This window comes from Pangasianodon hypophthalmus, chromosome 8, assembly GCF_027358585.1.
Source record: "Pangasianodon hypophthalmus isolate fPanHyp1 chromosome 8, fPanHyp1.pri, whole genome shotgun sequence".
NCBI classification, from domain to species: Eukaryota; Metazoa; Chordata; class Actinopteri; order Siluriformes; family Pangasiidae; genus Pangasianodon; species Pangasianodon hypophthalmus.
The window spans coordinates 29,527,218-29,544,179 of NC_069717.1; the positions used below are offsets into that span (position 1 = coordinate 29,527,218).

At 40.9% G+C, this 16,962-nt stretch overlaps 1 protein-coding gene across 2 annotated transcripts; it reads right to left on the reverse strand.

Annotated features, from left to right (window-relative positions):
• Positions 1-1,720: 1,720 nt before the first annotated feature.
• On the reverse strand, positions 1,721-6,292 carry wu:fb74b10 (uncharacterized). Of its 2 annotated transcripts, none has more exons than XM_026945837.3 (3): positions 5,889-6,292; positions 3,990-4,171; positions 1,721-3,125 (listed from the first exon to the last, which is right to left on the reverse strand). In XM_026945837.3, exons 1-3 carry the CDS (start codon positions 6,040-6,042, stop codon positions 2,367-2,369), a joined length of 1,095 nt encoding a protein of 364 aa, XP_026801638.3. In that variant the 5' UTR covers positions 6,043-6,292; the 3' UTR covers positions 1,721-2,366. The 2 variants fall into 2 exon arrangements, with proteins under 2 accessions (XP_026801638.3, XP_026801639.3); XM_026945838.3 differs by having other exon boundaries at positions 5,855-6,029.
• Positions 6,293-16,962: the final 10,670 nt, after the last annotated feature.

The following is a 16,962-nucleotide window of genomic DNA, read 5'->3' on the forward strand; positions in this document are numbered from 1 at the left end:
GTGCTGCTATTCCAGTTTTCACATCAGGGGAATTGCTTAACCTGTCTTCACACTTTCATGTTCACACTCGTCCCACAATTATGAGGTTGTTTGCCGAGAACGACACACAATACACCTTTTTTATTCTTTATGGAGTTGACTTTATCTCAGGAGCTCAAAAATGTAAAAATGGATCACAGGGAGGTCAGCATCAATAATATTTTGCATCCTGCTCTAACTAGTGCTAACTAGTGATGTGTCGTTTGGGAATGAGTCGACTCTTTGATTTGACTCTTTTAAGTGAACATTAAGAGTCAACTTTTTTTGTTCTTTCATTTGTTACTCGTTTATTCCTTCATTTATTATCAATCAGAGCTTAAATGTTTCCATAGAAACCATTTTTCACCACCTGAGCTACTGAATCGTGTTGAATCGCTGAATCACAAACACAACAGGTCATAATCAAAATGCACATTCTGAGTTCATCAGTAAATTAGACTAAATTATTTAAATGTATTTTATAAAGATCAATACAAAGTAAATGTTTTTTTTGTTTGTTTTTTTGTTAAACAACTTCATAGTTACAGAAAGAGCAACAATCGCTTTGTGTCCGGTCTAGAGAAGAATGGCAGTGAGTCGAATTGAGGGTCAAAAGAGTCGACTCTTATCGGTGAGCCGAGTCAAATGAACTGACTCACTGAAAAGAATCAGAATTCTCATCGTTGGTGAATAAAAGTTAATAAAAATAAGCTTTATAGTGTGGATATAAAACTCCAGCGTTTATAATGATGTCATTGAATAAGCATACATAACAGGTCAGAGAGAGAGAGAGAGAGAGAGAGAGAGAGGCAGAAATAGAGAAAGAAAGAAAGAAAGAAAGAAAGAAAGAAATTAAGAGAGGTAGAAAGAAAGAGAGGCAGAAACAGAGAAAGACAGAGAGATACAGAGAGAGAAAGAGGCAGAAACAGAAAACAAAGAGAGAAAGAGAGGCAGAAACAGAGCGAGAGAGAGAGAGAGAAGCAGAAACAGAGAGAGAGAGAGAGAGAAAGACAGAGAGAAAGAGGCAGAGACAGAGAGAGAGAGAGAAAGAGGCAGAAACAGAGGGGGGGGGAGAGAGGCAGAAAGAGAAAACAGAGAGAGAGAGAGAGAGGGAGAGAGAGAGAGAGAGAGGGAGAGAGAAAGAGGCAGAAACACAGAGAGAGAGAGAGAGGGAGAGAGAGAGAGAGAGAGGGAGAAAGGGAGAGAGAGAGAGAGAGAGAGATAGAGAGAATCAGCTGAGTGTTTATAAGACAGCTATAATAACATTATATATATAATATGTGGTACTGGAGCGCCCTCTAGTGGCCTGCAGAGTGAAACTACACCGTCCAGTCGCTGTGCTGTAAGAATCTCCTCAGCCCTCGCTGACGTCCCCTCAGGTTTATCACCACATCACTGCTGATACACGTTCATCTCATTCTCACCTGCAGGCTTCTGCTCCCGCCGCTCCGTGTCCCGCAGAACCGCTCGGGCTACAGTGGACACGCGCTCAGGAGCCGGAGAGAACACGCCGCGTGTCCTGCGTAACAATTACTGTCCAAAAATACAGCTATTATCTAACCTGCTGCAACGACACCTAATCAAGCCGATTCTCCTTAACTGAGTTTCTTTAATTAATTAATTGATTGGTTAATTGGTTAATTAATGAATCAGAGATGAGCTGTAATATTTGGGTAAAAGAGATATAACACACTTTCAGTCATACGTTTAATCAGTTTTTCTGTCTGCTATTAATTAAATAATGATTAATTAACGATTTAATGTTGTTCAATCAATCAATCAATCAAATAGTCAATCGATCAATAGAGTAATTGATTAATTAAAGTCTCATTGTTTAGAATTTTAAATAAAAATTTTAGATATGTGATACACACTCATAACGTACAGTGTGAAAGAACAATTTTTTTTCTGTTCATTTAAAGCAAAAAAAAATTCCTACACTGGCAGAATAAATGTGATCAATAATGTCGATTATTAAATTTCTGCTGATGATCGCGCAGCACTACGATGTTTAACGAGTTACAGATTCAACACTTTTTTCCGTGTTAGTGATTAAAACAGCACAGATGTGAGGGATCCTGGTGAATCTGGCAACCCTGAGCCCATTGTTGGTGATAGTGGTTTTAACATTTTAATATAAAAAATAGAAACAGTGTTTATTTTTTTATAACATTTCCAGAGTTTTTACTCTTCGAGCAGAATGCAGTACGAAGAGAAGATCTACGAATCTTCCTGATTTATTCCTCACAGATGTTTTTATGAAATATATATATATTTATAACTTAATAAAAAGAGTTATAAAGTTCTGTATAAAAGTGCCGGTGTTCAGTGCGAGTGTAAAGCGCAGCTCATAGAGCAGACGAGTTCTGCGTGCTCCTCTGTTCGCTCCTCTGTTCGTTTAGATGTTTCATCTGAGCTTTGTGCACCAGCTCGTGGATCCTGAACTTGACCTCTGACCTCTCGCCCTCAGGTAACCTCTTCATGATGATGGACATGGACTTGAGGAAGGGTTCGAGGTCGTCCTGATCGTCCGTGATGGGCGTGGCCAGCTTGACGGCGCCGGCGCCGCTCCTGGGCTTCCTGGAGCCGCAGCAGGTGGAGCAGGTTCTCCTGCACGTCTCGCTCCTGCCGTCCCCCGCTCCGTCCTCGTCGTCCTCGCCGTCTTGCTCCATGTGTCTCTGCAGCACGGCGCACACGTCGTCCTGCGCCCTCATGCGGCTCCGGGACGAGTCCAGGCTCCGGAGACAGGAGGTGACGTACACGGAAAAACCGTCCCAGCGCTCGTCCTTCTTCTCCTCCATGGTGCTGCACACGATCCTCCTCAGACTCGCCGAATCCGACTCTTCGTCCTCGTCGTCCTCGTCGCACTGCCGCTTGGAGACGCTTTTGGGGAACATCTGCGGGCTCGGTTTGTCCGAGCAGGGTTTCTTGGCTCCGCAGGAACGCGCCGAGTCCGAGTCGTCGTCCTGGAACGCCCGTTTGCAGAGCTGCTTGGAGAGTTTGGATGCGTCCAGGTTCATCTCCAGCTTGTTCAGGCTGTCCGCCTCGATCTCCACGTCCACCTGGGCGGGGCTCGAATCCTCACAGCCGTTCTCAACCACCGTCACCTGGGCAACAAACAAACAAACAAACAAACAAACAAACAAGCTGCTTAATTCATTAACGGCATGTGTTCATTAATCATCACATAACAGCTCCATCAGAAACTCTTACAGGTGATTTACTTCCTGTTACAGATCCGGAACTTTTGTGGGAGGAGCTTGTGGAAAACAATGCAACCGATTGGTCCGACTGTACTTCCTGCTTTGGACTTTTATGGAAGACATTTGCACTACTCATCATCACTGACTGAAACAATACCTGCTTTCAGGTTGACACTTTTATGGGAGGAGCTTTGGAACTCATCGCTGATTGGTCAGATTTCACTTCCAACCTCAAAATCATACTTTTGTGGGAGGAGCCTAATCCCTGACAAACAATAAACAAAATCGTACACAAAATCTCCTGCTTTAGAGTCGACACTTTTGTAGGAGGAGCTTGTGGAACTTCACATCTCTGACTGTCTGATTTTACTTCATGATCCAGAGTCAAACTTTTGTGTGAGGAGCTTGTGGATCTCATCAGTGATTGGTCGGATTTTCTTGCTCCAGATACAGGGTTTTTTTTTGTGGGAGGAGCTTGTGGTTGTTTAGTTAATGAACCATTGCTGAAGTGGTTTTTTTTTTGGCAAAATGTCAATAACACTTAATACTGTAATTAAACATAATGATCATATGATTCTGCAATAAATTATAGATATTGTGCCATAATGACCACGAGGCTATTTTCTAATTATTATCTTCATCATCACCTGTCAGTATTTTTATCATTTTTTTGTTACTTCCTGCAAAAAAGTATTTTTCTATCAACTGTTTCAGCTTCGGCGTAATTCTGTATCATATCGTGATGCGATATTTCTGTCGTATCGTCACCTCGTAGTCGAGGTCGGTGCAGTAGTTGCTCCTGCGCTTGATGTGAGGATCGAGGAATTTGAGGCGCTGCATGATCCACTGCTGTCTCGGGGTGAAGAAGCGTCCGTCTGATCCGTACATCATCTTAGTGTATCTGCTGTACTGAGTCCTGAGAGAGTCCCATTTCTTACGCAGCTCCTTCTCTGAGTAAACAAACAAACAAACAAACAAATAAATAAATAATAAAAAAATTTACGTGATTAAAATTATACAGTTAATGAAGGGGAACGAGGGTAAGTTGGTGTCGTCACTGTGGTTTGTTTATATTTCAGTAGGGTTGGGCGATAAGACAAAAATATCATATCACAATAATTAAAAACACGTCATATATTTATTACGATTTTATTTATTTATTTATTTTGAGTTTACACAGAATGGTGCGAAAAACAAAAAACATCGGTTAGCAGAGAGAGATCAGAGGAGAATGAGCAGACTGAGACCGGTCTGAGCTGACAGGAAGTCTACAGTAACTCAAATAATCACTCTTTACAACCGTGGTGAGCAGAAAAGCATCTCAGAACGCACAACACCTCAAACCATGCAGTGGATGAGCTACAGGAGCAGAAGACCACATCAGGTTCCTCTCCTGTCAGACAAGAACTGGAATCTGAGGCTCTCATGGGCACAAACTCACCCAAACTGGACAGCTGAAGATTAGAAAACCAATCATCTGGACTTTTTCCAGTCTTCAGCTGTCGGGTTTGATCGACTCTGTGCCCATGATAGCCTCAGATTTCTGTTCCTGATGGAACCTGATGTGTTCTTCTGCTGATGTAGCTCATGTGTTGTGAGTTCTGAGATGCTTTTCTGCTCACCACGGTTGTAAAGAGTGATTATTTGAGTTACTATAGACTTCCTGTCAGCTCAGACCGGTCTCAGTCTGCTCATTCTCCTCTGATCTCTCATCAACAAGGCATTTCAGGAGGTTTCATCCTCCACTCACAGGATGTTTTTTGTTTTTCGCACCATTCTGTGTAAACTCTAGAGACTGTTGTGGGTGAAAATTCCAGGAGATCAGCTGTTTCTGAAAGACTCAAACCAGCCCAAAGGGCACCAACAACCACGCCATGACTATTAAAGTCACAGAGATCACACTTTTTCTTCATTCTGATGTTTGATGTGAACATGAACTGAAGCTCTTGCGCATATATCTCCTTTCAGTGGATTTTCTGAATAAGGTTTCCGATTAAAACAGGCGTATTCCAGGGACGGGAATTGGAATTTGGGGAATCAGAATATTGTCTTAATCTGAATCGGATTGCAGTCGGATTGCGGCGTTTACATGCATGACTCAATAGTAATAAAAAAATATCGCCAAATTCTGATTAATATTAATGCGCATGTAAACGTAGCCAATGTTCAGGTGTACCTAATAAAGTGGACAGTGAGTGTATAGGTTTGATAACCAATTACCAGCAATACAGGAGTGTTTTATTTTTAAAAAATAATTTTCAAAGTTTTATTTCTGCAATGTCTACAAATATAAATTACACTGACAAATTAAACTGATACAAATAATAATAATAATAATAATAATAATAATAAAAAGTTTTTTTAAGGTTCAGTATTGCTTCCAATCATGTTTTGTAAATGATATATATTAAAAAAAAAAATTCCAAAAAAAAAAAAAACTAAAAAAGGCATCTTCATATCAGCGATATGGTTTGAAAGTGTATCGTGATCTGATTTATCGCGATATTGATCTCACACCGTGACGTCACTCCGCCATTTTGAAACTCCGCCATGTTAATGGTGAAGCGGTGTTCAGTGAGCGCGCGGCTCCTGTGTGTGTGTGTGTGTGTGTGTGTGTGTGTGTGTGTGTTTACAGGTGTGTGAATAAAGAGCAGGGAGGCGTTTCACCGCTGATCTGGAAGTGTTTAGCCAGCTCCAGCCAGGCGTTCATCTTCGCCGTCTTGTTGGTGAAATTCATCTCCGTGTTGTCGAATAACTCCGGCTTTCCCTCCATCATGGCCACGAACTCCTCCTCTTTATCGTTAGTCCACGGAGCCGCCATTTTATAACATTTAGCATCTCACAGCAGAACCGTTACCGCAAAAACTGCCATCCAAATCCCACAACCGGAAGTGCTTTCCCTGCTAGCCAATCAACTTCCGGTCTGTACGGCTGAATCCCAAACACACCCTGACTTCCCTTTCAAAGTGCACTACGTAGGGAGTGACAGTGAAACTTATACACCCTACCTAGGGCACTAATTTATCCAACACACACACATTTAGGATTCAGCCTTCGAAAGGGTTTTTAAATTTGACTTTTCCGCCATCTGCTGAGGGAAAATAGTCTTTTTGTTTTTGTTTGTTTTGATATTTTCATTTTAATAAAGTATTCCTCATGCTACAAGCAAACTCTTAAAACATCGAGTCTATTTTTTAATCATTTATTATTTTTATTATATTATCAGCTTCAGATTTTATTTATTTGTTTGTTTGTTTGTTTTGATATTTTCATTTTAATAAAGCATTCCTCATGCTACAAGGAAACTGCTAAAACATGGGGTCTATTCTAAATTTTGTATAAAATAAAATAGATGTTACAATAAAATAAATAAATTATAAATTTTGTAAAAAAAAAAACAAAAAACAACTTGCATCTTTTTATTATATTATCAGCTTCAAATTTATTTATTTGTTTGTTTGTTTGTTTTTTAAATGCATATATTAAATGCATATTTTTGTTTGTTAATCTGTATTCGTATCCTCCCTGGGTGCTGATTTGTTTATATTATTATTATAATTTCTAATATGTGTAATAATCTCCTGATTCTGTTGCTTTTCCCTGCTGAAAACAAAACAAACCAACAGAAACCCTCACAGAAGTTCTAATGGTTTCCACTAAAAAATACCATTACAGACCATCAGCTAACCATTAAAACCATTACCGTCACCATTACTGGTCCTTAATGGTATCAACTAGACAAAACATGGCACCAGTAGAAGGCAACAAATTACCAGCACAGAGACCCACAGGGACCATTAGAGCTTCCATTAAAACCAATACAATCCCCATTATAACCATTAAAACCAATACAGTTTCCCATTATAACCATTAAAACCAATACAGTTCCCATTATAACCTTTAAAACCAATACAGTTCCCATTATAACCATTAAAACTATTACAATCCCCATTATAACCATTAAAACCATTACAATCCCCATTATAACCATTAAAACCATTACAATTCCCATTATAACCATTAAAACCAATACAATCCCCATTATAACCATTAAAACCAATACAATCCCCATTATAACCATTAAAACCAATACAATCCCCATTATAACCATTAAAACCATTACAATCCCCATTATAACCATTAAAATCATTACAGTTCCCATTATAACCATTAAAACCATTACAATCCCCATTATAACCATTAAAATCATTACAGTTCCCATTATAACCATTAAAACCAATACAGTTCCCATTATAACCATTAAAATCATTACAGTTCCCATTATAACCATTAAAACCATTACAATCCCCATTATAACCATTAAAATCATTACAGTTCCCATTATAACCATTAAAACCATTACAATTCCCATTATAACCATTAAAACCATTACAGTTCCCATTATAACCATTAAAACCATTACAATCCCCATTATAACCATTAAAATCATTACAGTTCCCATTATAACCATTAAAACCATTACAGTTCCCATTATAACCATTAAAACCATTACAATCCCCATTATAACCATTAAAACCAATACAATCCCCATTATAACCATTAAAACCAATACAATCCCCATTATAACCATTAAAACCAACACAATCCCCATTATAACCATTAAAACCACTACAATCCCCATTATAACCATTAAAACCACTACAATCCCCATTATAACCATTAAAACCACTACAATCCCCATTATAACCATTAAAACCAATAGAATTTCTGTGAGGGTTTCTATTGTTTTGGTTTTTTTTCAGCAGGGAAGAGCAACAGAATGAGGAGGTTATTATACATATTAGAAAATAATGTACAATAAAGATTGAACAATAAAGAAATTAATCAAATATATACATTTAAAAAATAAAGAAAGAAATAAAACCTGAAGCTGATAATGTAATTTTTTAAGAAAATGCAAAAAAAATTCCACAAAAACATGTAAATTTAAATTTAGAATTTTTTTTTTTTCCAGAAAGACAAAAACTGAACACAAAACTGAGGAGCAAAAATAAGAAGTGAAATAGAGACAACAAAGATTCCATCCATTAAAGTAAAATATCTCATGTTTAAAGTAACAGATTTCCTTGAAAAAGAGAGAGAGAGAGGGCAGGTGTGTGTGTGTGTGTGTGTGTGTGTGTATTATAAATGAGATGATGTGGTCACTCACTGTCCCTCACCTGGTGGCAGGTGTGTGTGTGTGTGTGTGTGTGTGTGTGTGTGTGTATTATATATTAGATGATGTGGTCACTCACTGTCCCTCACCTGGTGGCAGGTGTGTGTGTGTGTGTGAGTGTGTGTGTGTGTGTGTATTATATATTAGATGATGTGGTCACTCACTGTCCCTCACCTGGTGGCAGGTGTGTGTGTGTGTGAGTGTGTGTGTATTATATATTAGATGATGTGGTCACTCACTGTCCCTCACCTGGTGGCAGGTGTGTGTGTGTGTGAGTGTGTGTGTGTGTGTGTGTGTATTATATATTAGATGAGGTGGTCACTCACTGTCCCTCACCTGGTGGCAGGTGTGTGTGTGTGTGTGTGTGTGTGTGTGTGTATTATATATTAGATGAGGTGGTCACTCACTGTCCCTCACCTGGTGCCAGGTGTGTGTGTGTGTGTGTGTGTGTGTGTCGGCCATCGTGCTCACTGAGTCTGTGCTCCATCACTGCGCTCAGATAATCTGCCACTCTGCACTGTCTGTTTAACGCCAGAGAACACTGCAGTTTACTCTGGAGTTTAGTTCGGGTTTCCCAATAAGTCGTTACTGTGTGAGTGTCGGTTAGTGTGTGTTAGTGTGTGTTGGTGGTGTGTGAGTGTGTGTTGGTGGTGTGTGAGTGTGTGTTGATGGTGTGTTAGTGTGTGTTGGTGCTGTGTGAGTGTGTGTTAATGAGGTTGTAGAGCAGTGACTCAGGACCAGTTGGATGAGGGGACTGGTGTCTTTGCTCAACTCCTGGTACTGTAGAGCTTTATAATGATACGAGTGTGTGTGAGTGGTGTGAGTGTGTGTGAGTGTGTGTTAGTGGTGTGTTAGTGGTGTGTGAGTGTGTGTGAGTGTGTGTGAGTGTGTGTTAGTGGTGCGTTACTGGTGTGTGAGTAAGTGTGAGTGTGCGTTAATGCAGAGCTTTATAATGATATGAGTGTGTGTTAGTGTGTGTGTGAGTGTGTGTGAGTGTGTGTCCATGGTGTGTGAGTATGTGTGAGTGGTCTGTCAGTAGTGTGTGAGTGTGTGTGAGTGTGTGTCCATGGTGTGTGAGTGTGTGTTAGTGTGTGTCCATGGTGTGTGAGTGTGTGTTAGTGTGTTCATGGTGTGTGAGTGGTGTGACAGTGGTGTGTGAGTGTGTGTTAGTGTGTGTGAGTGTGTGTTAGTGGTCAGTCAGTGGTGTGTGAGTGTGTGTCCATGGTGTGTGAGTGTGTGTGAGTGTGTGTTAGTGGTCAGTCAGTGGTGTGTGAGTGTGTGTCCATGGTGAGTGAGTGTGTGTGAGTGTGTAGTGTGTGTTAGTGGTCAGTCAGTGGTGTGTGAGTGTGTGTGAGTGTGTGTTAGTGGTCAGTCAGTGGTGTGTTAGTGTGTGTGAGTGTGTGTGAGTGTGTAGTGTGTGTTAGTGGTCAGTCAGTGGTGTGTTAGTGTGTGTGAGTGTGTGTGAGTGTGTAGTGTGTGTTAGTGGTCAGTCAGTGGTGTGTGAGTGTGTGTCCATGGTGAGTGAGTGTGTGTGAGTGTGTAGTGTGTGTTAGTGGTCAGTCAGTGGTGTGTTAGTGTGTGTGAGTGTGTGTCCATGGTGTGTGAGTGTGTGTGAGTGTGTGTCCATGGTGTGTGAGTGTGTGTGAGTGTGTGTTAGTGTGTGTTAGTGGTCAGTCAGTGGTGTGTGAGTATGTGTGAGTGTGTGTCCATGGTGTGTGAGTGTGTGTTAGTGTGTGTCCATGGTGTGTTAGTGGTGTGTTAGTGTGTGTTAGTGGCGTGTTCATGGTGTGTGAGTGTGTGTGAGTGTGTGTTAGTGTGTGTTAGTGTGTGTGAGTGTGTGTTAGTGGTGTGTTAGTGTGTGTTAGTGGCGTGTTCATGGTGTGTGAGTGTGTGTGAGTGTGTGTTAGTGTGTGTGAGTGTGTGTTAGTGTGTGTTGCTCTCTTTCAGGTGATTCCAGACTTTGTCCTTTCCTGTATGTGTGTAATGAGTGGATGTGACTCTGACTCTGACTCTGACTCTGACTCTGCCCTGCTGCGCTCCTCAGAGTGTTCCTCTGCACCTTTACCATCGTTCTGCTCCGCTCCTCTTTCTGATCGTTCTGCTGCGCTCCTCGTGCTGATGGTTCTGCTCCGCTCCTCATGCTGATGGTTCTGCTGCGCTCCTCATGCTGATGGTTCTGCTGCGCTCCTCGTGCTGATCGTTCTGCTGCGCTCCTCATGCTGATGGTTCTGCTCCGCTCCTCGTGCTGATCGTTCTGCTGCGCTCCTCGTGCTGATCGTTCTGCTGCGCTCCTCGTGCTGATCGTTCTGCTGCGCTCCTCATTCTGATCGTTCTGCTGCGCTCCTCGTGCAGGCTCTCAGTGGGATGTTTGTGCTGTTTGTGGAGTTGGTGATGTGTAAGTGAACTCCACGCTGCACTCTCATGCAGGACACCTGGTTCCGTCACTGATTCAAATATTCTCAGCCAAATTCTAACAGGAATCTCTACAAATGTTTGTGGTTTTATGGAGTAGAAAGTTCTGTGTGCTTTTTCTCTCAGTTCTCTCACGGCCAGGTTGAAGTTTCCTGAGGAACTCATTTCTCTCCTCGGTTTCTGTCCTCAGTTTCTGTCCTCAGTAAGTATAATGTTTGGAACGCTCAGTTTCACATGTAGCTAGTCTAAATGTCTCTCTGTCTCTCTCTCTCTCTCTCTCTCTCTCTCTCTCTCAGTCTGTCTCTCTCTCTGTCTCTCTCTCTCTCTCTGTCTGTCTCTCTGTCTGTCTCTCTCTCTCTCTGTCTCTCTTTGTCTCTCTCTCTCTCCGTCTGTCTCTCTCGCTCTGTCTCTCTGTCTCTCTTTGTCTCTCTTTCTGTCTGTCTGTCTCTCTCTCTGTCTGTCTGTCTCTCTCTCTCTCTCTCTGTCTCTCTGTCTCTCTTTGTCTCTCTCTCTCTCTGTCTGTCTCTCTGTCTCTCTCTCTCTCTGTCTGTCTCTGTCTCTCTCTCTCTCTCTCTCTCTCTCTCTCTCTCTCTCTCTCTTTCTGTCTGTCTGTCTGTCTCTCTCTCTGTCTGTCTGTCTCTCTCTCTCTCTCTGTCTGTCTCTCTGTCTCTCTTTCTGTCTGTCTGTCTCTCTGTCTCTCTCTCTCTCTCTCTCTGTCTGTCTCTCTGTCTCTCTTTCTCTCTCTCTGTCTGTCTGTCTCTCTCTCTCTCTCTCTGTCTGTGTCTGTCTCTCTCTCTGTCTGTCTCTCTCTCTCTCTCTGTCTCTCTCTCTCTCTCCCTGCAGGCTGTTAGAGGTAAAACAACCGGGTCACATGGTGCACATCTTCTGTTTAACGGTTAAACAATAAGGGGGAAAAAGGGTGACCCCCACCTCAGGACATGAAAACACACACACACACTCACACACACACACTCACACACTCACACACACACACACTCACACACACACCCCTCCTTTTCCTCCATTATTCAGGAACACAGAAGCTGTATTTGGGAGATTATTAACGTGTGAAAAGACCTCATTAATCACAGTGAATAAAAACAATGCAGTGATGTGAGTCTCTCTCTCTCTCTTCTTTCTCTCTCTCTCTTCTTTCTCTCTCTCTCTCTTCTTTCTCTCTCTCTCTCTCACACACACACACACACACTATTCATTATATTAATTACACTCATATAAATACCTGATTATTCTGTACAGTGCTCAGTGTGAACACACCTGAGGTTGTGATTTGAATATGCAAATAAGCAGAAAGTAAGATAATAAGGAAGTTATTTATTTAGTTAATTAGTTGGTTATTTATTTATTTGCTTATTTGTTTACTTATTTATTTATTTACTAATTTTAAGAAAAGACAAAAATACCTAGAGGTATAAATAAATGTTATTTTTATCATCTGTCCTTTGCCCTTTTTTCATTTTTTTTTTTTTATTTTCATTTAAATTAACCTTAAATTTTAAAATTTTCAGTGACCTTTAATGAGTAAACTTTTTGTTTGTTTGTTTGTACATGTAATAAATATTCACTTTCTTCATAAGAACATTTAATACTCCTGTAAAATCTTCATCTATAAAGTACGAAAGGAAAAACTGCCTGCTGTCTATAAAAACTTTTGGATTTTGTGATTTCTGTCCAAGGAAGTGTTAAAGGAAGTGTAGATTAATTTCTGACAGAGTGCCGAAACTTTTGCACATGTCACATGCTACATTTGCATTAAAGTGTTATTGTTTTCAATGTATTAAATTCTCTAAATAAACAGGATGTGTGCTTCATTATAATGAAGAAATATGTTAATATCCTTTTAGAGGTTGTAGCCTTTAATGTTCAGTTTAAAAAGGAACGATCAGGGGGTGCACAAACTTTTGCATAGAGCAGTTAAAAGGAGCAGGGTTGCTAACTACACACACACACACACACACACACTCCCATTAATCCTGGTAAAGTGTTAATTACCTGATGTGTTAATGAGCTGAGGGACAGTGATGTGTTGATGGTGTAATTCCTGATCTGACCAGCAGGGGGCACGCGGCAGTAATTTCCCACCTGAGCGCTGATGAAACTTTCCCTCACCGGCTCCGTCCCAAACGATGCACATGTTTTCCTCATCTGCGCGTGCCCGTGCGTCCGCGTGCCCGTGCGTCCGCGTGCCCGTGTGTCCGCGTGCCCGTGAGCTCCACGAGGCCTCTGGGTGTCCCGTTTCTCACTCAAAAAGTTTAAATAGTGTGCTTCATTTTAAACACATGCAGCCTTCAGCAAGAGCCCTGAGACTGTGTGAGACAGCATGTGAGACAGTGTGTGAGACAGTGTGTGAGACAGTTTATGAGACAGTGTGTGAGACAGACTGTGAGACAGAATGTGAGACAGCGTGTGAGACAGGATATGAGACAGTATGTGAGACAGATCATGAGACAGAATGTGAGACAGTTTATGAGACAGTGTGTGAGACAGGATGTGAGACAGTTAATGAGACAGGATGTGAGACAAGTTGTAAGACAGTGTGTGAGACAGTGTGTGAGACAGAATGTGAGACAGTTTATGAGACAGTTTATGAGACAGTGTGTGAGACAGATTGTGAGACAGAATGTGAGACAGCGTGTGAGACAGGATATGAGACAGTATGTGAGACAGATCATGAGACAATGTGAGACAGTTTATGAGACAGTGTGTGAGACAGGATGTGAGACAGTTAATGAGACAGGATGTGAGACAAGTTGTAAGACAGTTTGTGAGACAGTGTGTGAGACAGATTGTGAGACAGAATGTGAGACAGTTTATGAGACAGTTAATGGGACAGTGTGTGAGACAGGATGTGAGACAAGTTGTAAGACAGTTTGTGAGACAGTGTGTGAGACAGATTGTGAGACAGAATGTGAGACAGTGTGTGAGACAGATCATGAGACAGAATGTGAGACAGTTTATGAGACAGTGTGTGAGACAGGATGTGAGACAGTTAATGAGACAGGATGTGAGACAAGTTGTAAGACAGTGTGTGAGACAGTGTGTGAGACAGATTGTGAGACAGAATGTGAGACAGTTTATGAGACAGTGTGTGAGACAGATTGTGAGACAGCGTGTGAGACAGGATATGAGACAGAATGTGAGACAGTTTATGAGACAGTGTGTGAGACAGGATGTGAGACAGTTAATGAGACAGGATGTGAGACAAGTTGTAAGACAGTTTGTGAGACAGTGTGTGAGACAGATTGTGAGACAGAATGTGAGACAGTTTATGAGACAGTTTATGAGACAGTGTATGAGACAGTTTATGAGAGTGTGTGAGACAGTGTGTGAGACAGTGTGTGAGACAGTTTATGAGACAGTGTGTGACCGTTTGTGAGACAGTGTGAGACAGTTTGTGAGACAGTGTGTCTGTCTCTCTTCCCCTCTCTCTGGCTGTTTCTCTCTCACTCTGTCTTTCTGGAAAGATATAAAATATATGTAAATGTATTTACTGTTATCATGTTATGAGACATTTCTGTAGGTGAAATGATTATTATTATCGTTCTGCTGCCAGACAGTTTTATTTATTTCAAGCATTTACTTGTAGAAAGACGTAAAATGATCTGACAATAAAACAGAAAAAGGAAAGAAAGTTTATTATATTTATTTGTCTTATGTTATCGTGTAGCGTGTGTTATCACTGTCCTTTTCCTAAAATGTATGTTTAAGCGTTTGTGTAGATTTTCCACTATTTTGCATTGTGAACACACACACACACACACACACACACACACACCTACTGTACACACACACACACACACACACACACACACACACATATAATGTAACAGAGATGTCTCTATGTAACTTAGTGTATGAAACACAGCCGAACTTCACACACAAGCTGTCCTCTGTGCGGTGCCGAGCATTCTGGGTAATCCGTCACTGCCCGGTAAAGGGGTCACATGTTGAGGTGTGTGTGTGTGTGTGTGTGTGTGTGTGAGTGTGTGTGAGGAGAGATTAGCTAAGGCTGGCACTAATTAAATGCTTAAGTCTGAGCCCTAAGTAGTGAACATGCTGACTACAGTGTTTGAACTCACAAAGCACGAGAATAAACAAATGTTTACGCTGTAAAACCACGATTTCCAATTCGTCCTGTCGCCATTTCAGTTACATTTTCATTTAATAACATTAATAACATTAATACATATAATATAATATTAATCACAATAATCAATAACATTAATAACACATTTACACAAAGTTAGAAATGTTTTATTCTCCCCTTTGCTGAAATAAAAATGATGTAATCCAATTCAAAAATGAAATATATTCAGATTTATTTACATTATATAACACACGATATTATCCAGTGGACTGACTAATCATATATAAAATTATATTTCTTATACAAGTCATTTTTATCTTCATGCCTGATATCAGAGTATCGAGTATCGAACGGCACCTGATGCTGATCTGATTCTGATTTTATTAGCCCTAGAAGTAGTGTAAAATCTGCGAGGTCTCCGTACGGATGTAAATCTGTCCATTGCAGCTTTTTAAGGAAGAGAATTAGACCGAGGGCCATGAGAGGGTACAAGCAAATTAAGCCCATAAATTCAGGCGAGCGAGTGCCGCTTACCCACAATCCTATTAGCCGAGTTTAGAGCTGAGAGAACGTGGGGACATACGGACCAAGAAAATCTTATCTGAATGGAAACAGAACACTATACACTGTTTAACAGCAAATACAATGCACGGGAAACATGTGACACGTTAAAGTCACCACTGTTGAGTTCTGGATTCTGATTGGTCAGAAGGTGTTGATTAGTTTCCTATAACAGCAGCTCTGACAGTAGTGCGTTTCTATAGTAACGGCTCATTCACAGTGACGTGTACGAAATAAACAGGAGATGTTTATTTAATGTTTATGGAAGGAGTCTCCAGTGTCAGAGGCAAAGCCGTAACTTTACGCTTCTTTGCAGTTTCTCGGTAACATGACAAGCTGTGTTTAATTTATTTTTTTGTCATTAAATTTAAGAGAGAGAATAAAGAGAGGCTGGTGAGGGAACGACTGTTTACAGCTGCTATAACATAAGTGAGAACAGGAACTAACTCCTTTCACAAACATTAAATGTAACTGTAAATGGATAAAACGTATGTTTTGTTCTTTAATAATTAATAAATAGTCATCACTGGTAAATAATTGGCGTGTACTATTTTTCTGTAACATCGCGGCTCGGTGTGTTTCATTCCTTATCATATGCGGTGTGTTTTGGATCTCGCCACATGCCGCCTCTGAAGCTCGAGTCAGGAGCGAGATTTAGCCGTTCTTACAGGAGTTAATGCGAGGTGTGATTTAAGTGGATAAAAAATGTCTCATGTGAAGGAAGAAGGTCTGAGAAATGCTGCAGTACTCACAAGAACACTGAGGCTTTGTTTTGTTTGTTAACGGGGTCTAAATTAAGATTGCGTCCTGGAAATTGCGTCCATCCTGGATCCAGAGCCTATCCTGGGAACAGAGGGCATGAAGCAGGAATACACCCTGGATGGGACTCCAGTTCATCACACACACACACACACACACACTTTCACACGCTTGTTCTCATGATGGTTCATGATTTCCACAGTGATGGTTCTGATGAAGCTCTTTGAGGTGGAGAAGTCGCTTCAGAGCCGAGTGCATGCTACACCATTGTACATTCAGTAACTAAGTTTGGTGCTGGTTGACTACTCGCTATGTGTTCCCGTGGCGACCGCTCATTTAGCGTGAACGGTTCAGAGATGTGATTTTCTCAGTCTGCATGCTCTGATATTTTCGAGCATGTTTGATTTTCTCAGTGATGAGTCGTGTAGTGTGAGCTCCTCTCAGACACACAGCAAAAGCAGCAATTAAATACAGCTAACGAGAGCCCCAGAGATAAAATGGACAAAGAGGACAAAATGTGAACGCAATTATATCACTTCTATAAGAAATGATTTGACATGTCAAACCCAAATGGTTGTTCGGAACAGCAGAAATATAAAGAAATACAATGTGAGTTTTTCTTTGCCACCTTCGCAAAGGTGGATTGCTCCGGATTGCTCATTAGGGATCTAAATCCAAATCCATGCTAAAGCCTAAATTTAAATCCATACCTGAATTTCTGTAAAGCT